The 21,427-nt window shown below is 63.8% G+C and overlaps 1 protein-coding gene across 19 annotated transcripts in view; it reads left to right on the forward strand.

Moving 5' to 3' along the window:
• The first annotated feature begins 6,034 nt into the window (after positions 1–6,034).
• The window catches only part of KCNQ2 (potassium voltage-gated channel subfamily Q member 2), a 55,714-nt gene continuing 40,321 nt past the window's right edge, over positions 6,035–21,427 (forward strand). For 17 of the 19 annotated variants that reach the window (XR_007472323.1, XR_007472324.1, XR_007472321.1 and 14 more), the window contains exons 1-2: positions 6,188–6,536; positions 21,225–21,315. Coding sequence is in view for 15 of the 19 variants with exons in the window: in XM_049699782.1 (XP_049555739.1) it covers positions 6,241–6,536; positions 21,225–21,315 (387 nt within the window). In the remaining 4 variants the exon portion in view is untranslated. Of the gene's footprint in view, positions 6,537–21,224; positions 21,316–21,427 lie in introns of all 19 variants that reach the window. The other 2 variants (XM_004282349.3, XM_004282351.3) reach the window with 1 other exon arrangement.

The raw sequence follows: 21,427 nt of genomic DNA on the forward strand, positions 1-21,427 counted from the left end.
AGCTTATATAATGCTTACTCATGCCAGACATTGTTCTAAGTGCTATGCAAACCTTAACTCCGCGAATGGTTGTAACAATCCTGTGGTATCATTTACGAGGGCCAGAGAGGTCCAGCACCTTGCCCAGTTACACACAGACAGAGCCGTGAAACAGAAGCAAACACTGCACTGTTCTGCATGGTGTAAAGGTAGATTCTGTCATCAGGCTAGAAAATAGCAACATGGAAAACGCAGGGTTACTTTGTCGAACTCTGATGATGAGCCGTCCTGTTGCCTCTTGGCAAGTGTGCCCCTCACCCAGATGCTTGCCCCGCCCAAAGCCCTTCCTGGGATCGGGGAGAGTTGCTCTCCTTCCCAACATTGTGGAGTCCTGCCGTGAAAATTCTCATCCCTTGGCTTGGGTATTATTAGGAGCTTTAGGGAGAAAATCCATTTGTTGGCACTATTTTATACTAAGGGGTGAATGGCTAACTCCTCGGAAATATTTGCGACTTGAGAGAAGACCTTGTTAACCTAAATCATGGTGTCTTAACCTCATCACTATTGACATCCAGGGATAGATAATTCTCTGTTGTGGGGGTGAGGAGCCTGTTCTGTGCCTCTACCCATTAGATGCCAGTAGCACCTGTGCCCATCATGACACCCAAAAATGTCTCCAGACGTTACAGATGTCCCTTGGGGAACAAAGCTGCCCTGGGTAAGAATGACTGGCCTAAGTGGATCTCATCTCTGTGGGTGGATGCCAAGAAGGGAGGGGGTCAGCGCGTCTGAGCTGGGGGACTCTCCCATGGGGGAGGGTCTGTAAGAAACCAAGGACGAGGGCGCTTCTAAGCCAGGACTGGCGTCACCATGCATCTCCCTGCTGCTTCGTGGATGCTGCTCTGTGCTGGGTGGTGTTTTCAGGGTCACCTCCTTTCAGCACCCACTGGCAGCCCCATGAGGTGGGAGCTGCTTCTCTTCACTCGACCAGCGAGGACCCCTGGGCTCTGCAAAGGTCACTTGGCCAGCTCGGATGAGCCCGCGGTGCCGCCCCAGGGCTACGCCCTGCAGCCAGCAGCACCCTGCCTCTGGCCACGCTGTGGGGTGGAGCCGCGTTTGCTGGTGGACTGATTCATCAGGGGCCACCCTGCCTGAGCCCGTGGTGCTGGCTGAGGCTCCAGCTCTGTCTAGGCTGATGTGTCCTGCTTTTGCTGGTCCAAGAGTCCAGCCTTTCTGTCCCATCTCCCTGGCTTAGTGTGTGGTGACCTTGTCCTGGGTGAGGGGGCCGGGGGTGGGCCCTGCGCCAGGCTGGACAGCTCTGTCCAAAGCCTACTGGACATCTGGCCAAGCAAGCCGGGCACCCAAGTGAGCCGGGGCTGGCGGTGGGCTGGCAGCCAGGACCCAGATGCCCACGCCCGTGTGTGGGCAGGGTGGCTGACCGCTCTGCTGGTGGGCAGCCTGTCTCCACGGCATCGCACTCCAGCTCACATCCGCCTGTGGTCTACCTGGGCAGACCCTAAGCCACACAAGCCCCGGGCCGGTCACCAGGGACACATCCTGGCTAGAGGCTCCAAGCAACATCTAGCTCTAGAAAGAAGTGTTCGCTCAGTCAGGGAATGTGACGAGCAGCTTCTGTGGGCTGGGCCGGGGCCATGAGAGTGTGCACGGGGCTGTGTGCCTGTGCATGTGGCTGTATGTGTGTGCACGGGCCCATGAGCGTACACGGGGCTGTGAGTGTGCACAGGGCCGTGGGTGTGTGCACAGGGCTGTGAGTGTGGCACCATCCTCCTCTTGAGCTCCCTGTCTAGTGGGGTTGGGGGATGAACAGGTGGTGAGCCAACAAGTAACACAGTTTCAGACTGTGATGGGGAACCTGAGAGCTGGGGCTGGAGTCGCACCTCAGGGGAGATCCACAAGCAGGGCCTCCCTGAGAACCACAGGGACCTTCGGGTGCTAATGGAGGGAACAGCATTCCTGCCAGAGGGAACAGTATATTCAAAGCCCCCTTTACCTGCTTGAGGGTCCTTGAAGCTGCCGTGTGCCCAGGGCGGGGAGCTGGGAGGAAGGGACGTGGGGTAGAGAGGTGGGGGTCTGCGACCGCCGGGCCAGGTCACACAGGTAAAGAGGCCACGGTGAGGAAAGTGGGTCATGGAAGCATTGACTCGGAGAGAGAGAGCGCTGGTGGGGCCTGGATCACACCTCAGAGATGACAAAAGGCACAGCCTCCCAAACAAACCCCCCCGCACCCCTTGCTCCTGGAAACGGGTCCCCCACAGAGAGTGGGGGCGGGGCCTGAGGGCAGATGGCCAAGAGGGGGCCCCCTTGAGAGCCCAGAATCCACAAGATGGTTCCCACCCATCCGGACGCCTCCAGGGCCACCTTTGCTGCCCAGCCTGTCTCCGCTGTCACAGGCGACCATGGACTCCCGGCGTCAAGGTGTTATTGGCGGCTGAGAAATGCAGGTCAGCTCCCGCGTGCAATTAGCTGGGGCTCGGGAAGCTTGTTGAGGGTTCTGAGCCTTTAAAAGAAAGCCCTATAAATTGAATTTATGTTGACTTTAGTGCAAGACGTTTAAAAAAATCAGTGCTTTCGTATCTTGAATTTTTCCTCACTTCTTTTTTCCCCCCATGAGCTGGATAAATAATACAGCCCTTCCTCCTAATAATGGAAAATTCCTTGGAGGGGGTGGGGCTTTCTGTCTGGGTAGGTGCTTCCTGTTGCCCAAATCACAGCACGAAGACGACAACAGCCCTGACCCAGGTTATGTGATTGAGAACATGTCTCTTCTCATTTCCCCAAGTTGTCTTGTTTCTCGGCCTGGTGGAGTTTTCCCTCTGGGCCTCTGCGGGACCATCTGTTTTTCTGGAGGCGTGTGGCTGGGGAAGCACCTTGCTCCTTTTCTACTGGGAGGAAATGGGGTGGTGGTGAAACAGGAAACTCTGCTTTTCAGGGTCTGCCCCCCATGTCCACGTGGTCACTGGCCATGAACTTGAGCATGGCTGAACACCGGGAGGTAAGTATCTTTTTGGTGACTGCAGGTGTCAACAAAGCATCAGATGGGGCTGAACAAAAAGGGATCCCACAGCAGGGTGCCGGAGCTGCCTCCCCCGGGGACGGCCTGCGGGACCTTGCCGCTGGTGGCCCTCAGACAGACGGACGGGACAGACGGCCAGGGGAAGCCTGCATCCTCTCCACTCGCTCCCCTGTGCTCTGAAGTCTTCTGGTTCCACCATCTGTCTGTTGTGAAGCTAGAGTCACAACCCCCGGGCTTGTGGAGAAGTGGCTTCCCGGGAAATGCTGAGCCCGTGGTCTGAGCCGTGGGAAGGGTCACCATGAAGGTTCCCAAAGAGGGGATGATCCAGATGCTTCCATATGGCCTCCGACACCAGCCGCTGTGACATGCCCTGACCTCACAGCGTGGGCCTCATCTGTGCCAGGCTCTGGGGGACACGACGGTGAGTGAGATGCACCCAAAGGCAGTGGAGCCGGGCCGGGAAGCAAGGTCACAGCCCGGCGTGGTGAGCTCCCCCACAGGAAGGGAACACACAGGAGTACTGGGGGGCAGGGGGTGAGACTCTGAGCTGGCCTGTGATGTGACAGCTCAGTGTAGCCGGTGATGTGGGGGACAGGAGGGGGAGGCCAGGGGAGAGGGCAAAAGAAGACTGGGCTGGGCTCAGCAGGTTCTGGGGTGGTGCTGAAAGGACAGCGCCCGGCGTGGCAGCGGCCGCCCCGGAGTCCTGGTGGAAGCTTTCTCCCCACACTGGGGCTGGGCGTTGCGTGCCTCCGAATTTTTCCACTCCCCTTCTCTGGATCCCGTCAGTGCAGTCTTGGCAAAGATGGCTTGAGCCTGAAAGCTTTTCCCATCTATTTTTAAATAAATGGAACTCCTGTCACTTGCATGAAATTCACCCCGACTGACTCTTTTCAACGACCTGTTTTGCCTAGGTGGCAGGGGTGGGGGCACTGGTGACCAGACTGCTGACAGTGCACAGCCCGTGGTGTGCAAGACACGAAACTGAAAACACAAATGATCATGGAAAGGACACCCTAAACAGAGGATGATGCGGTGTTCGCCTTCCAGAACCTCCAAGAGATGCGGTGAAGCTCTTGGTGCCAACGCCACCATAGACAAGCGAGCAGGGGCTCGGGGAGGTGGGGGATGCCTGCAACCGAGCCCTGTCCCCTTCCAGCCGGGTGGGGGCTCCCTCTCAGCACCGCCTCCCCCAGGAGGTCATGAAGGCAGCCAGGGGCCCCTCCGACCTCAGGGACGTGCCGTCCTTTCTTCCTGCTCAGTGCCCTGGAACGCCGAGCCCAAACCTTGCTGCTGTCTCAGGGACACCTGCACAGGTGACAGGGACACCTGTCACCTGCACAGGTGACCCCTTCATCCTCGGTGAGCCACGCTAACCGTGGGCTCACGTTGCCCTCCATCCAACCCTGGGGAGGGGCTCCCCCAGGGAGGGACCATGCCCAGCCCAGGTGGCACCCGAGGGTCTGGGAGGCCTGCCCTCAGCAGGAGGGGGTGGCCCAGCCCTCGTGGTGTCTGCACGTCTGAGTCCCAGGTGTTTCGCCCAGTTTCTGAGGACTGAGCATGTGTGTCCCCCAGACGCCACCCCCGTGCAGACCCAGTGCGCGCGGGACGCAGTGGCCCCTTCTTCCCGTTCGTAAGCCAGGGCCTCCGTCTCCTCCCTCGGCCTGGGCTCAGCGGGGGAGAACCCACCTAACGCTGGAGATTGTAGCTAGTGAGCAGGCCTGGAGGCAGGGAGGTGGGGGTCAGGAGTGTGGCCCCTGGGATGCACCTGTGTGCACAGGTGTGGGTGTGGCATGCGCTGTGGTCTCCCCAACATTCTAGATGACTTAGCCCTGTGCCTGCACTGTCCATTATGCTTTCTGCCCAACTGAAGAAAAACAAAACCACACCAATGCCTTTGGAACCCAAAGGGCAAACGACACAGCTGACCTGGTGCCAGGGGTCCTGTGTTAGCAGCCGTTACCGGTGAGGGCATCACCAGCTACTAAACAGGGCCTTTTGCTTGGTACATCCCACGATGCCAGGTGAATGTGGGAGGAGTCTGGGTGTAGTCAGGAGGGGCCCCTGAAGCCAACACCATCCTAGGTGTGCAGATGGGGGGTCCGGGGGGGGCATCGTGAGGAGCTGACAGCATCGAGTGTGCAGGGGCCCCTCGGGAGCTGAGGAATGAGCCCTCTGGTCTTCCAGCAGCAGGTTCCTGAGTGACCCCCCAGGACACCCACAGCCACAGGGGAGGCCAACTCTGCCCACTCCCCGCCAAGGGGACACGCTGCCGTCTGCGTCCAGAGCCTGCTCTCCTGAGGCCTAGGTCTTGCCCTGGGGCCCACTCTCCAACCCCCTGCCCCTGCCTCCGGCCTCTTTGGGGTCTGCAGAACAAATCCCAGGCCCCTTGGGGGACTTCAAGGCTCCCCGGGGTGTCTCTCAGGTCTGAGCTTCCTGACCCTCCTTCCTACCGAGAAGCCTCTGCACACCCCCACCTTTCCCCAGCTGTCTCCCCCGCGGGGACGTCCTCTCCAAGGCCCAGTTCACGCTACCTCTTAGGAAGGAAGTCTCCACAAAGGCCTCCCTGCACGACCAAGGGCCTGGGTTCTAAAGCGTCCTCATGCCTGGCCCATCTAGAGGCCAGGAGCATAAGGTCCCGGGGAGCTGGGCCTTCTAACAGAGAGCCTGGCCTCCCCGGCTCCAAGGGGTCCAGTCCGGGCCCAGCTGGTAAGAATTCACCTGGGGCCAGGCCCCGGCACCGCACCGCCTGGGGATCCCAGGGAGAGCTGGGGTCTCTGCTCAGGCGTGTGCTTGCCTGGTCCTGCCCACCCCAGAGGGGACCAGGGGGCCGGATCCCCTCGTCAGGGCACACGTGGCCGGAGGGGCGGGAAGAGTTCGGCGGGGTGGCGCAGCCTGACCCTCCCTCCTCTTTCTTCCCCCTCCTCTCCTCCCCTTCCCTCCCGCGGCCGGGGCGGCGGCGCAGGAGTTAACGGAGGGGGGGGCGGGGCGAGGCGGTGGGCGGAGCCGGCGCGGCCGCGGGCCAGGCGCCCAGGCGCGCGCGGAGCGAGGCGGCCGCAGCGTCCCCGCGCGCGGCCCGGGCCCGGCAGGAGCGCGGAGCCGCCGCCGCCGCCGCCGCCGCCGCCGCCTGGCCATGCGGCTCCAGGGCCGGGGAACTGGGCTCGGGCCCGCGCCGCCCCCCGCGCGCCGCCCCCGCTGAGCCCGCGCCCGCCCGGGCGCCGCCCGGCACCATGGTGCAGAAGTCTCGCAACGGCGGCGTGTACCCTGGCCCGAGCGGGGAGAAGAAGCTCAAGGTGGGCTTCGTGGGGCTGGACCCAGGCGCGCCCGACTCCACCCGAGACGGCGCGCTGCTCATCGCCGGCTCCGAGGCCCCCAAGCGCGGCAGCATCCTCAGTAAGCCGCGCGCGGGCGGCGCGGGCGCCGGGAAGCCCCCCAAGCGCAACGCCTTCTACCGCAAGCTGCAGAATTTCCTCTACAACGTGTTGGAGCGGCCGCGCGGCTGGGCTTTCATCTACCACGCCTACGTGTGAGTGCCCACCCGGGCGGCGGGCGCGGGTCGCGAGGCACCCGGGCGATCGGCCGCTGGTGGCCCGTGGGCGCACAGCTGCGGGCTACGAGGGCCTCCGTGTGTGTCCGAGCGCCCGCGTCAGTCACACCGTGTGCCTGGGGTACCTTGGTTCAAGAGAAGGGCAGAGGTTGGAGAGCGATTTTGGAGACGTCTGGTTGGAAGGAGTTCTGGGGTCGGGGTGGGGGCGCCTGTCCCCCTCCCGCGCCCGCCAGCGGCCTGGTTGGGTTGCATCAGTCCCTCCCCCGCAGGATGGGGAGATGTGCAGCGCCCCAGCCTCCCCTCCTCAGCCTTGAGAGGCCCCTCCCCACGGCCACTGCACCGAACAAAGGGCCGACCAGGGAGGGAGGGCGGCGCTGCCCGTCCTGTCACTGGACCTGGACTCCTAGAGGGCCCCCTCTAGATGGGTTCCCTCAAAGAAGAGGGAATGGGGGGAGGGGTTGGCCCTCCTTCTAGGGTGCGCTTCTGGGGTGCTGCAATGGCGGAGGGGTCCCGTCGTTACTCTCCGCCCCCAGCCGTGGGCTCAGGGTAGATAGTTGGCTGTTCCTGCCCCGTGGTGCCTGCACCCACCCCTGGCCTGGCCTGCGTCGCCCCCCCCCCCCCAGCACAGCCTCGAGCCCCTGCCGCGGCTCGCTGGAGGAGCAGGTGCATGCCTGACGCCCCTGCGCGCGTTCTGGGCTCCAGACCCCCTTTATTGCAGAGTGGACCCCCAGGAAGAGGGGGGCCGCCAGCCCTGGCCCTGGGAGGGCTGTCGGTGGCCCTGGGCCCGTTGTTCAGGGAACTCCTGGCTCCTGCGCCAGGGCTGGTGGCCACAGGCCGGCATTGTGTGCACACGGGTGTTTGAGCGTGTGGTGTGTGTGTGTGTGTGTGTGTGCGCGCGCACGCGCGCCTGTGCTGGTGGCGAGCACGGCCTCTGAGCCTACAGGCGCTCTCTCCCATCCCAGCTAGACTGGGCCCAGGACTCGGCCATTTTGTGAGAAAGAGGCATTTGGGGATGGGAGTGAGGGGTGGATTCTGGGAAACCGTCTCCGACCAAGTGCCCACCTGGGATGAGGGGGTGTGTGCCCGTGAGTGTGCCTGTGACCTGTGAGTGTGTGCTCTGGACGGACCCTCTGTGGGTGGGGGAGAAGACCCTGGGAGGAAATGCCAAGCTGCTGGAGGGATAGGTGTCCTGGGGGTCACCACAGCCCTGGAGGCCTCCTGGCCACTGTCCCCAGCCCCAGCGCTGAGCCACCCCGGGAGTCCCAAGAGGCAGAGGCTCCCCTGGCACTGTGTCAGCCCCCGCCTGCCCCAGGGAGGTGACCTGGTTCTTCCCGGGGTGGACATGCCCAGGTGCGCTCTTCCTCCTTGGAAGAGCCCCGTGCCTCCTCTCCCTGCCGGGCGGGGGCCAGCTCTGGTCAGCCAGGTCCTGGCCCGAGGTGGCCTCTGGTGTCTGGGCACAGCCCAGCGGCGCCCCCACTCCTGTCTGGCCTGTGGTGCGGCTGCTGGAGGGTTTGCTATGCTTTGGGCACGAAGGTCCCCGCCGGCAGCACTTCCCGGGGTCCCCTCTGTGTGGCCTCTCCCTGCCCAGGCCCGAAGTGGCCGGCCCCTCCGTGCGTCCTGCGTCCTGGAAGCTGCAGCCTTCAGAGCTGGGAACGGAGTGTGGGGACTGGGGTCCAGGCAGCTGCTCTCGGGTGTGGGTCTGCGTTGCCCCCACCTCGGGAGTGCCCGAGTCGGGACAGGTGGGCCTGCAGTGTGTGAGGGTCCAGGGGCAGTGAACGGGGCAGAGCTGCCCTTGCCCCCAAGGCATTGTGGAGGCCACCGCGTGGGGTCTCCACCCTCCTGGCGCCGGCCCGGGGGTGCTCCTGAACGGCGACATCTCTGTCCCGCTGTTGCTGCTCATCGGTCACCCCCCGGCTCCCCGGGCCTGGAATTCACTAGCTGTCCGCAGGCCCAGCCCATCCTTGGGCCCAGCCCACTGGACTCAGGAGGGCTTCACTGCCCCCATATGCTGGTCTCCAGTGGTGCGGCCTCCCCTGTGCACCCCCCGCCCCCCAGCAGGGACTGGCCCTCGTCTGTTTGGTTTGTTGATTAAACCAGTTCAAGCCTCCTGAGCTGGGCCTGGGAGGGGCAGTGGGGGCTGGGAGTGGTCGCAGGGCTGGGGCAGCTGCCCTCCTGGGCCACCTTCCAGCAAAGCCTGGCTTCTGGAAGGAGAGGTGTGCTGAGCCCTCTGGGTGTCAGAGGCGGGGAGGGAGGTGGCCGCCCTCTGGGCTCTGGGCTTGGTGCGTATCAGGCCAGGTGCCCCTGCCCTTTGCGGACGGGCTGTCTCCATGGACGTGCCTCTGGGCCTGGAGCCATCGCCATCACTGCTGCTGCTGCCTGTGGGGGCGGGAGGCTTCCCTGAGTCAGGAGGATCCTGGACCAGGCTGAGGGGAGCCCGCCCGGGCCACCCCTCCCAGCCCCGAGGCCCCTGCAGTGTCCCTTCCTCTGCTCTGGCTGGAGAGGGAGAGCAGTCCGCGGTTGGGCAGGTCCCAGCCCCGCATGGCTCTTCACCCAGACCTGGCCGGGATTCTGGGCGGGCAGGCTGGTGTCGTCCGCAGTGAGTGGGGGCCCTGTCGCGAGGAGCTGGGCCGTGTGGGGTGGGGAAGGGGTGCATCTCAGCTCACCATTGCCTGCCCTTCACAGCCCCAGGCAGGTCTCGGGGCTCCGAGGGTCTGTGCACCCCTAGAGCAGGGCGTCTTTACCCGAGAGGATTTTCTAGCTACGGTCTAGGGTTTTCATGAGTTTCTCAGAGGGGGTGTGAGCCACAGAAAAGGCCCCCAAACACTTCAGGATGCGTGTCCAGGCCAGTGGGGCCCCAGGGGCTACTCATCTGCTTCAGGCGAGCCCTTGGGGGTCCTTTGAGAGCCTGGGTTGGGTGCGCGGCGCCCTCCCCTCACGGGTGGGAGCGGCAGCTGCTCCACCATGGTGAGGGGGTGGGGGTCTCCCCGAAGCTCAAGTTAGGAGGGGAGGGGAACCGCACGTCTTCTGGGCCGGCCCGCTGTCCGCTGGTCTCAGGGCTTCCTCACTTTGTGGCCCCATTTTCACTGGTGAGGAAACCGAGGCTGAGACGGTCGAGTTCCTGAGTTGCCCCACTCACGCTGGACAGAAGGGGTCTCGGCCCAGTGATGGGAACTTGGGGTGCAGATCGGGTGACATTTCCAACATCCAAAAGCCACTTGGAGTTGCCAGGTGAGACTGTGTTTGAAATAGGTGGGATGGAAAATGCCGGTGACTGCAGGGCAGGGACTGGCCCCTGGAGGCCGGGGCTCGCCTGAGCGGCTCACTCTTGGGAGCTGCCTTCTCTCGGGCTAGTCCACGAGCCCCCTCCGTCCTCGGATGGCGTCCAGGTGGGTCTCGGGGGGCCGCTGACATTTTGGGGCCTGTGGCTGGGGGCAGCGGGATGGGGGCCTGGGGCCTCAGGGCCCAGCTGCAGTCCCCTGCGTGGCCTCGGATAACCCACGTGCAGGCCGCCCGCTGCCCCCTCTCACCTGTCCGCCCTCGGGTGGGCAAGTGTGGGCCCACGTGCTGGCCTCTCTTTTCCTCGGTGTGACTGCACTTGGGGGGCGTGGGGGCCCCAGGGCAAGTGGCCCTGGGTGTCTGCTTCTGAGAGGAGACTGGGGTCTGAATGGCTGTATTCTCAGCTTCTTTCAGCTCCCAGACCTCGCTGCAATCCTGGGGAAGAAATGTCTATTGATTGAAGAGTTGGAGAATCTTACGGAAATTTCCCCAAAGGTGAAAACGGTAGGAGGGTTGTGGTTTCCACGGAGACCAGGGCTCAGTAGACTGTCCCCAGTCGGCTGTCTGGAGACCTCAGGCCTCATCGTAGGATTTCTCACCCACAATAAGACAATGAAGTGTTTTTTAATGAAATGTTTCTTAATCACGGTGTCTAATTACACTGTCGTGAATCCCCGCAAATGGTCTGTGTCCTCAGGGTGATGGGGTCGGTAGGAAGCTCCGTTCTTGACAGTTTCACAGATCAGAACAAAGAAAAATCTGTTTTGTTAGAAACCAGTACAAGTCAAACATTGAAACTAGTCTCTACGGAGACTCGGCGGGGGGCTTCGATGTGGGCACCGCCTCGGAAAACACCTAAACCCGGAACGATTGTGAAGAGACCGGATTGTTTCCAGGAGCGCAGCCCGAGCCTGGTGGTGGATAGAGCGTCTCAGGGGGTTCTTCCCGGTCCGTTTTGGTCAGTAAGTGAATCCTAGGCTGTGTTAATCCCCGCGCGTCTGCGTGTCCACGGTGAGGCCCGGGGTCTGCTCCTGGCCACCGCTCACAGGCGTCCTCAGTCCGTCCTGGCAAGCCCGCCAGGCTGCCCCCACCCCCGGGAGCTGCGTTCTGAATGCCCCGGAGAAGGGACAGGCTCCAGAGGACCGAGAGTTCTCTGGGGCCTTTCGTGGAAGGTGCTGAGGGCCAGGATGGCGGTGGGGGACCCCGCGGAGGGCCGAACCTCCGCTCGGCACGACAGGGCGGGACGTGCTGCAGGCACTGCGGGCTTGCGACCCTTTCCTTGTGGGGGACGGGGGTGGGGTGGGGCTAGGGGCCAGGCCTGGGGCTCACGATGCTGGGTTGGCCCTGGACTGCAGCCTTCTGCCCCTTCCTGAGCCAAGGCTTGTGAGAGACCTTGGCCTGTGTCCGGCAGCCTCATTATAAACCGTGCTGCCTGGGTCACCTCGTGGGCGGGTCATCTGAAACGTTCTCGAGTGTAAACGGAGGGCCTTTCCTGCATGGAGATCGCCGGGTACGTGCCTTAGTCACGGACGTCACCTCGTCACCCCCACGCCCCATCAGGTGTGGTGTGAGGTTATAACCAGTGATGGTTCAGGGGGCGCGCGTGGGCAGAGGACGGTGAGCCGTGGGGACCGTGGGCTCTGCGGGGGCCTGGCGGGGAATCCTGCCTTGGGCCCGGTGTCCCCTCATCTGTGACGTGGGGACACCATTCTGTGCTTGTCTCCTGTGACTCACTCAGCACAGTGCTCGGAGCGTGTGACGTTCACGGGGTCCTGGCCGCGTTGTCTGTCACTCAGCAAGGAGGAAGACCAGGCAGAGGGAGGCGGGCGCGTCCGGGACAGCACCCTGCGCCGTCCACCCTCCGCGCGGCCCGGGTGTGTTCTCAGTCCCGTCGGCCAGTGACCGCGCCTGGATGGAGGGGTTTGGGGCTGCTGTGAACGTGGCCGCGTGATTAGACACGGGGCCCCCGTCTGAAGCTGTGTTTGTCCAGGAGGACTGGCCGTTTTCCTAAAGGACCTCACTGTTCTACAGCTGCCTGGGTATTGGGGGAGGTCTTCCTTCCACGGCTGAATGGTCCCAGCGCCCTGGACCTCCGAGCATAGAGGCCAGAACGGTTTTGGCTTGAGAAGGACCATTGCGAGCGGGTTGTACCAATGGACCCCCAGACCGTAAAGGGGACCCCAGGTTTCCGCACGGGCTGCGTCCTGATGAGCTGCACCCCCTCCTAAGCTGTCGTGTGGTGACTTAGTGTCACGTGGGCCGCCAGGCTGAGCCCATCTCCTGGCGCTGCCCCGGAGCATGGGAGACTCCTTCTAGCACAGCCACTCCCTTCTGAAGGCTGGTGCCCGGCTGTGCTTTCCAACAGCGGTTTGCTGACAGCTCTGCGGCATCGGGAAACGGGCCTCATCCGTGCCATGCAGTTCCCTCCCAGCTGTGGGGCACCCGGCCAGCAAGCCCGGGCCAGCTTGGTGAGATCCGAGGTAGAAAGAAGAGGGGCGTGCGGCCCCGAGGTTGTCCCCCAGGGACTCTGCCTTCCATGCTGAGGGGAGGGTTTGACGCAGCTGCCCCTGCCCCCTAGGCCTTCTTTCCACTGTTCTGCAGGCGGCTGTGGCCCGATGACCGCTCCCAGCTTGCTCCCCTGGCAGCTGGTGGGTGCCGGTGAACCCCCAAAACCCCTCTTGGTGAGGTGGGCGCGTGCAGGAGGGGTCAGGGCAGAGAAATGACTGTTTCTAAAGCCTGTCTGTTCCTCGTGTGAATTAAGGCAGCCATGGCCGGAGCTGGGGGGGAGGTGGTCCGGGTGCTGTTTTGCAAACGGTCTGGAGTTAGGGAGAGGGCTGGTCTTTGTTGTCTGAAGCTGGGCTGCACCAAGCTTCTAATTCATCCAGGAGGAAGCAGGGCTGGGGATGCCTGGGTCTTGGAGGCCCTGGGTGGGCAGCTCTGGGGCCTGCGTGCCTCCCAGTGGGGCTGCAGGCCCACATTCCTCAGTTTGCCCCAGTGCGTTTGGGTGGCTTCATCCACAGCCCAGCCAGAGCCCCGGGGCATGCAGGCCCCAGAGTTCCCTACTGTGAAGGCCTGGGTTTGGCAAGTGCAAAGGGGGTTCCCTGGGGAACGGGCAGGATGGTGCCTGCTGAAGGGAGAACAGGGACAGCGGCAGGACTTCTACCAGGTGCCCTGATGCCGCGGGGCGGGGCGCAGGTGAGCCGGGCTGAGTGACGGACCCAAGCGCGCGCCGGTGAGCGGGGCCAGCGGCGCTCAAGCCCGGCAGAGGCTGGGTGAGGGCTGCGCCTTCTCCAGCAGCCCCAAGGACGGTGGGGAGACCCCTGGCCTGGGGCGGGTGCCCACCCACGAGGGGGCTCTCGCCTCTTCTCGGCCACCAGCGGCCCAGAGCCTCGGTCCCACTGCCCAGCAGCTGGAATCGGCCCAAGGGAGGGTGCGCTGGAGCGGGCGGGCCTCTTCCGGCCGCTCCTCGCAGAGGCCGTGTTGGCTTCCCTTGGTTGAGACGTGAGGGTGGGTGTGTTCCAGCCGCCAGCCCTGAGTCTGACCTTCATCTCCAGGATGTACTCAGAGCTGAGCGTCCTCAGGCTCTGCCGGCTACCCGGCTTGAGTAAAATTAGGTCTTTAATGTCTTCAGATTACCCGGGATGTTTTTTAAAATATTTATTTATTTGTTTATTTGGTTGTGCCGGGTCTTAGTCGCAGCACGTGGGCTCCTTAGTTGTGAACTCTTAGCTGCAGCGTGCATGTGGGATCTAGTTCCCTGGCAAGGGACCGAGCCCGGGCCCCCTGCATTGGGAGCGTGGATTCTCTGCCACTGCGCCACCAGGGAAGCCCCCTGGCATAATTCTGTAAAGGTACAGAACCGCGTTTGTTCCAGAAAGTCCTACTCGGACTCGTTGGAAACAGCGTCTCCAGAGATTCCTTCATCGTCTGTTGTGGGGACAGGTCTCAGCTCCCAGGTTGTCCCTGGCTGTCTGCTGCGTGTGCCCCCGCCCAGGCCCCTCCCTCCTCCAGGTCCTGTCTGGTCCACCCCTTCCTTCCCTGGAGCCTCAGTCTTGACCTGACTAGAGAGCTTAGAACTTCTGAGCTTGCTTTTACATTTAGGCTTGGAAAAAAATATTGGAAGGGTTTGTCTGAGGAAAAGGCCAGTTTCTCCTGGGATTCCAGGCTTCGGGGGAGGAAGCGGGGGCGGGGGAGGGGAGTGGAATGTGGAAGTGGGAGGAGCCTGGGTGAGCACCTGCCGATCCATTTCTGTTCCTGGGAGCAGGGCTCTGAGCAGGGCTGCCAGTCCTGCCGGGCCTGGCTGGGTCCACTGGCGTTTAGAAGTCTGTTCTCCCTGGAGGCCAAGCCTTGGTGGAATGTGGTGGCAGCACCGGGACGGGCCCTCCAGCAGGAGGGCAGGGCCTGACCCGGGGTTCGACTTTCACCCGGAGGAATAGGAAGTGAGAGCATTTGGAGCTCAGCCTCTGGCGGGGGTGACCCGGGTGAGCCGAGGCGGGACGGCGTGCAGGGCGCTGGCCGCGGTCCTGATCACGAGCCCACGGCCATCTCTCCAAGCGAGCTCCGTGCGGGACATGGAAAGTGGGGAGATTGGCCCATCACTGGCTGGCCTGCGGACGGGGCGCTTGGGGCAGGCGCGTGGCCGCTTGCTTCCGCCTCCCGATTCAGCCTCTTGTGCTCACAGAGCTCTTTCCTCCTTGGTCAACGTTCTCCAAGACGGTCCTCTCCGCTTTGTGCGGTTTGATTAGCTGAGAGCTGAATTAATATCGTGTGGACGGAAATCCAGTGTTTCAGGCTAGGTGGTGGGCAGACAGCACTGCGTGGTCTGAGCGAGAGGGGCTGGCGGCCTCTTAGAGAAACACTTGGTTATGGTCCATTACCTCTTCTGATTATGAAAATTACACACGTCCACCGTAGGAAACGGAGAAGATGCAGAAAAGCTGAGGAGGGGCGTTTGTCTTTCCCGATTGCCTTCCGGGCATCTGTGCCTGTCTCTGCGTTTCTTAAAGGAGACCGGATTCAGGCTGTCGTCCTCCTTCGTGCTAACCGTGTGTGGTGGGGATTTTCCCGTGGAATCAGACAAGTCTCTGCTGGACGAGTGTTGGGCTTTGTCTCTGTCATCAGGGCTCCTGGTGCCCCTGGGGTCGGGGGAGCATGAGGTGGCCCTGTCACTGATCCCTCACCCTACGCCCTCGGTGGCTTATGGCTGGGGAGCAGACGGCGCTCTGGCCTGGAGAAGGACCCAGGCAAGCACGTGCCTGGTGGCCCCCCGGGGTCAGGACCAGGGCTGGTCCGGGAGGGGGCTTGTTAAACCGAGGTCCTGCCCATGGCTGTCACTCGAGGTGTGCAGATGGAGGCCGGCAGAACACCAGGAGTGTTTTTAGGGGACCACTGAGCTATGACCCATGGGGCACGGGGGGAGTGGGCCAGCCCGAGAGCCGCTTGGAGGGTGTTCAGGAAGAGTCCGGGGGAGCAGGCCTGGCCGTGCTGTCGACCTGGGGAGGCGGGTCTGTGAGGGGCCCTGGTGTGGGGGTACCCTGAGCGCCTGCATGGGTTCCTGTGCTCACGAAGGGGATGTCAGATGCCCAGGGTGGTCCAAACTGACCCCTCGTGGCGGGGGAAGCACCTCTCCCCCGAAAGATGGTATTTGCCCTGGGCCCTGACCTCAGAGGCCTGTCCACGGCAGTGCCTCCCACAGGGGACCCCTCCCCTCCTCACCCCGCTCCTGCGCAGGCTTCCGCGCGGTTGGGGCTATGGGACCCGCAGGGCCGGGGGTCAGCCATGCTGACCGTTTCGTCAGGCCAGCTCCCTGGACAGAGCCTGGCACTCAAGGGACCCCAAAGGTGGCTGTGCTGGGGGTGTGTGTGGCAGGCCTGGGGGACGCACCCCAAGACGGGGACCCCCAGAGTGAGCCGGGGCCGGGGGAGACCAGGACTTACAAGGACAGAGCTCAGTGTGGACCGTGGAAGAGAACACACCTGGAGGGGGACCCCCGCACCACAGCACAGGAAATCACCCAGCCAGCGGCTGCCTGATCCCCACGTGTGGATGCTAAGGCATCCTGGGGGAGGCTGGGGCCCTCCTTGCCCCCCAGGAAGCCTCAGAGCAGTGTCCTTCTTTGAAGGATGGGGTCAGGTCCCCTGGTGGCAGGGGGTGCGGGGAGCAGTGTGGGCAGAGGGGTAGGCTCTCCCGCCCAAATCTGTGCTGGCACAGGGGGGAGCTGAGGCACGGGTGGGGAGGGTGCAGAGGGGAGCTGGGCACGGGTGGGGAGGGTGCAGAGGGGAGCTGGGCACGGGTGGGGAGGGCAGAGGGGAGCTGGGCACGGGTGGGGAGGGCGCAGAGGGGAGCTGGGCACGGGTGGGGAGGGCGCAGAGGGGAGCTGAGGCACGGGTGGGGAGGGCAGAGGGGAGCTGAGGCACGGGTGGGGAGGGCGCAGAGGGGAGCTGGGCACGGGTGTGGAGGGCGCAGAGGGGAGCTGGGCACGGGTGGGGAGGGCAGAGGGGAGCCGAGGCACGGGTGGGGAGGGCAGAGGGGAGCCGAGGCACGGGTGGGGAGGGCGCAGAGGGGAGCCGAGGCACGGGTGGGGAGGGCGCAGAGGGGAGCCGAGGCACGGGTGGGGAGGGCGCAGAGGGGAGCCGAGGCACGGGTGGGGAGGGCGCAGAGGGGAGCTGAGGCACGGGTGGGGAGGGCGCAGAGGGGAGCTGAGGCACGGGTGGGGAGGGCTTGCCTGGGCACAGACGGGCGGATGGGCCTTACCCTCTGCTTCAGTCCCTGACAACCTGGCCTGTTTCTGTTTTTTTCTTTAATTGATGTGAAATCCACAGAATGTGCAATTATTCAATTTAATTTAATTCAAGGGAGGCCTCAAATGCCAAGGCCGGAGCTGGACTTTCCCAGGGTCTGGGACTTCCTGGGTTGGGGCCTGTCAGGCCTGAGGCGTTTACTGAGCACTTACTTGCCGTGTACGGGGGCCTGGCGGGACTGCAGTGGGCCTGGGTGGGCGGCCCTGTGGGCGGGGCTCGTTTCCAGGGTAGGGTCTGCACACGGCCTCCCACTCCCTCGGGCCGCGGCGGGATCTCAGAGCGATTCCTCGCGTCTGGCTTGTTTGCGCCCGGAGCAGCCATCAGGAGTCCAGGCTTCCTGTCGCCCAGAGACTGGCAGTGGCCCCAGGTACTGGAGGCAGAGCAGTTCATTAAGGGTGAAATTAGATTCCGGGCTGCAGCGCCAACTGCAGTCCTGATGGACGAGGCAGCGGGAGGTTCCCCGGGGACCCGGTGTGGGAGCTTGGACCTCACGCTGGCGGCTCCGCCCCCGTCCCCTCCTGGGCTCCCAGGCCACCCGGCCTTATCGGGATGGACGTTATCCTGGGGAGACCCTGCCAGTGGAAGGGTGCTCAGGCTCGGCCCCGCGTGGCCGCGGTGAGCTGCATCACAGCCTCCGTTTTCTCATCTGTAAAACGGATGAGCACCTTCTTCCAATCTGCTGGGCTGTCGCCTGCCTGGTGCATAGCTGAATTGGAGCCTGGGGGGTGGTGCTTGATGTCAGGGACCCCTCCCCATCCTTCTCTCCCAGCTCTGCCAGCCAGGGGCTGGGGGTGAGCAAGTGGGGTGCTGGTAACACGACTTCCTGCCATTCGCTTATGAAAGGCGTATTTCACTGAATATGTAGAATGAGGTGAATAATCGCAGTCATCGCCCAGCTTAGTCCTTGAAGGGAGCGGGGAGTCTGGGCACCATGACACCCCCCCTGGTGCCCTCCCAACCGTGGGAACCAGACGTGGGAATGAGGTGGCAGAGACCTTGTCACGTTTTCCGGAAAAGAAATATTCCCTGCAGTCAGATGGGGGGAGGGGGTGGGAGGGGAGAGCCGAAAGCAGTGGGGTCTCCCTCTGGGGGTGGCGGCCGCCCCCTCCCGAGAGTGCAGGGCAGGCAGAACGCACACGTGTGCATCCAGGACCTGCGGCACGGCTGTGGGTGGGCTGACCGCCTCGAGGGGTGCTGTCAGGCCTTGACTGGGGGGCTCCCCTGGCCGATGCCCAAGCCTCCACCACCCTCAGTCCCTCCCGCCTGCCCTGCCTGTCTCTCCATGCGTCAGAATCCCTACACTGAGGACCCTGCCGTGCCTCCACCTGTTTCAAAAGAGGGGTCCATCTCTGCCCAGAGCTCAGGCTGTGGAAGTCCCTCCTGATGTCTGGCTGAGGTCTCTCCTGCTGCTGTGGGTCCTGCAGTGCTGGGGCCCGCCCCACCTCGTGGCCACTCGTGAACTGGGTGGTGCAGGCCTGGTTGTGCATCTGGGATGCGGCTGCTCTGATGCTCACTCTCCAGGTGGCCTACCTCCCCCCTGCCCAGGTGAGCAAGGTCTGAGGTCCCTGGCTGGCCTGCCGCTCCGCCTGACCCCCATCACAGCCCCTGGAATCTGGGGCTGGGGACCAGCTGCTTGAGCTGCTCGTCTCCTTGGCAACCGCTGCCAGGGAAGCATCCTGACGATGAATTCATTATCATAATCAGCCGCCATGTTCTGCCTTTGCAGCCACCTCCTGCCTCCCCTCCTTTCTTTTCCTGCAGCCTGGACAGTTCCCAGGCTGGAGGGCATGAGAACTCCCCTCCCCCAGGGCCCTGGGGCCTCGGTCCCGGTGCTGGGGAGATGTACAGGATGGTGCTGGCCGTTGAGCTGAACCTTGCAGCAGGGGGACGGGTCTCCCAGCCTGTGGGCGGGTAGAACTGCTCACCGATCCCATCTGGGGAGGAAGCGGACCCAGCTACTAGCCACCACGTCCTCTGGGGCCTGGGGGTCGGTGCTAAGCACACAGCTTGCCTCCCGGGGCCTCCCAGTGGCGGCGGCGTCCACCCTGCACCTCCCCAATGCCTCTCCAGAGGAGGAGAGGGGAGAAGGGGAGTCCCTTAGAGCCACAGCTGGCAGCTCCCATGAGCCTGCCAGGAGCCAGAACCCGGGTCACCGAGGCAAGAGAGGTCTTTGGGAAGGAAGGCCCCCGCCTGGCTCAGACTCCCCAGGGTCTCCAGGATGCTCCGGTGCCCAGGGCCCCAGCATAACGGCAGCGGGCGGCCCTGCGATGGGCCTCAGGGCTGGGGGTGATCACCTGCGTCGTCCTGCGGGAGGGCTGGCCCCCCCACCCCCTGGCTCCCCGGGGGCTGGGCCTCAGGGAAGTGTCCCCTGTAATGGAGGATGCCGTGCCTGGGACCACGAGGCCAGAGGCGGAGCCCCTTTCAGCCTCGCTGGATGGGCGTGGGCTTCGGACGTCTCCGGGCCCAGGATGCGGCTGTGTGCTGGGCAGGGGTGGTCGCCGGTCACAGGGTTACCCGCAGACAGGAGGGGACCTGGAAGTAAGTGCCTTTTCCCCATCGTGGCTACCTGTGAGTGGCCGGGGGGGGGGGCACCACTGCCCTTTGGAGTTGTCCCTTTCTTGATCTGCGGGGGCCCTGCCTGCACCTGGAGGCGTGGCTGGGGTGCCCGCTGCGCGTGGGAGTCTGCTGCTGCCTCTCCTTCCTCCTTGTCGTGTGGGTGTGCTGGCCTCTCTCTGGAGCGTCCATCCTGCTGCACCCCCTGCGCGCCCCAGGCGGTGTCGCCTGCGACCATCTGTCCCAACACATCAAAAACAAAACTTGGAATGTCACTGGCGCTTGGGCCGCAGCTTTGGCTCCTGAGCTGCTGGTGGGGCTCCCGACAGCCTGGCAGCTGCCTGCTGGGAAGGGCTGCGCTTTGTGCAGCGTACCCTGGCCATTCTGGAAGTTTCCGAGATGCTGGTCAGAGCGCCCTGGGGAGGCGGGGCTGAGAGGGCCTGGTCACCTTGGGACCTGGGTCTTTCCTGTTTTTCTTTAGAGGAATGTTTTTATAAAGCACGAGGAGCTGCCCTGCATGGGCGCAGCCCTGGACTCAGTCTCCCTGACAGGTGACGATGGCGTCAGGCATCCCGGGGCCCCGATCTCCAGTCTGGTCAGACTTGCCCGCTGCCGGGTCCTGGACACACTGTCTCCCCCTCCCCCCCCGACCCCCTCCTGGCGCCAGTCCACTTGCCCTTCCCTCTGCCAAGGAACACTTTCCCTTCCCTGTTGGCCCCACCAGCACTTCATCCTGCAGCGTTGTGAACACCTCCACAGGGAAGCCCACCACACCATGCTATGCGTCCCCCCAACTCCCGCGCCCAGTGCTGAGCTGAGCTGGGGATCCTGCCAGTCTCTCCCACCGCCCAGGCCCCGGGGTCCTGACTCACCACCCTGGGATCTCCTCTGACCCTGACAGATCCTCTCTGGGCACGTGGGCTCCTTCCCACCGCAGGCAGAGAATTACGAGTATAAGGCACATGAGACATCTGGACATTTTTTCCCCCAGGGCTCAGCTAATTGAATAAATTGGCTAATGAGCAAAGGAAATTAATTGAGGTTTTGAAACGTGACCGTTTCCCTGCGTGCGTTTTGTCTGTGCCAGCGGCCTCTGTTATCTGCCCGTAGCGCCTCTGCCCTGGAGCTGGGGGCGCATCCGGAGACATCCTCGGGGCCACGCTCTGGGGAGGGGCTGCATGTGGAGGCGGGTCTGCGCCTCTCTGGGCCTGGTTGTCAGGCCTCTGGGGCACATGGGCGGGGCCGCCGCTCCTTGACGCAGGCTGGGCTGGGGGGGGTAGGGCCCGAGTCACTGTCGCTGTGGCCCGGCTGAGGTTGGACCACGCGGCTTTGGCTCTGAAGGGTCTCATCTCCCCTCCTCCACCACTACCACGGTGGATGGTGGTCTCGACACTCTGGGGTGATGGGGGTGTCCCAGTGGTGATGAAGTGGGAGGGGCGTGGTGTGGGGTCCCTGCCCAGCTTCCCGTACCAGGTGCTCTGTGCCTCAGGAGGCCTGGACGCTGACCTCAGCCCTCAGGGGCTCTGCTCCCTGGGACCCCAGCCCCGCCCTGTCCGCTCTGGCTGGACACCTGCTGCCCATCGGCTCCCGGCTCCGTTAGTGCCCCCGCCAGCACCGCCTGCAGACACAGGTCCGGCGGCCAAGGGCGCTGGGACGGTGTGTGTGAGGCTGGTGTGAGCCGGGAGACAGGAAGTGTCTACTTCGGGGCCTCGTGAGGAAACAGCTGTGGATGAGGAGAGGGGTGACTGCGTATGGGGTGCCCTGCGTGGGCACGGGCTGTGCGGTTCACTCATTTCTTGTTTGCCCAGCGGCCCAGAAGGCAGTGTCCCCCGTTTGTGGTTCCTCTGAGAGGGACGTTGGACGTTGGCGAGGGACGTTGGTGGGGGCGGCGGGGGGAGTGTGGTGGGCGTCCTGCAGAGCAGCTGGGCCCAGGCATCACCGTGGAGCCCTGGGCTGCCGCGTGCCCCTGCCCTGCCCTGTGCCTTCCGCGCCGGCTGGCTGCCCGGCCTGGCTGACCGCCTTCTGCTCCGGCCCCCAGGTTCCTGCTGGTCTTCTCCTGCCTCGTGCTGTCTGTGTTCTCCACCATCAAGGAGTACGAGAAGAGCTCGGAGGGCGCACTCTACATCCTGGTGGGTCCCGTGGGTCGGCGCAGACGGGCCTGATGGCGGCGGAGACCGTGGGCGGCAGCCTGTCCCCGGTCCCGTTGGTCTGATCTCCCAGACGCCCACCGGCAGGGACCCC

This window comes from Orcinus orca, chromosome 16 (genome assembly GCF_937001465.1).
Source record: "Orcinus orca chromosome 16, mOrcOrc1.1, whole genome shotgun sequence".
NCBI lineage: Eukaryota > Metazoa > Chordata > Mammalia > Artiodactyla > Delphinidae > Orcinus > Orcinus orca.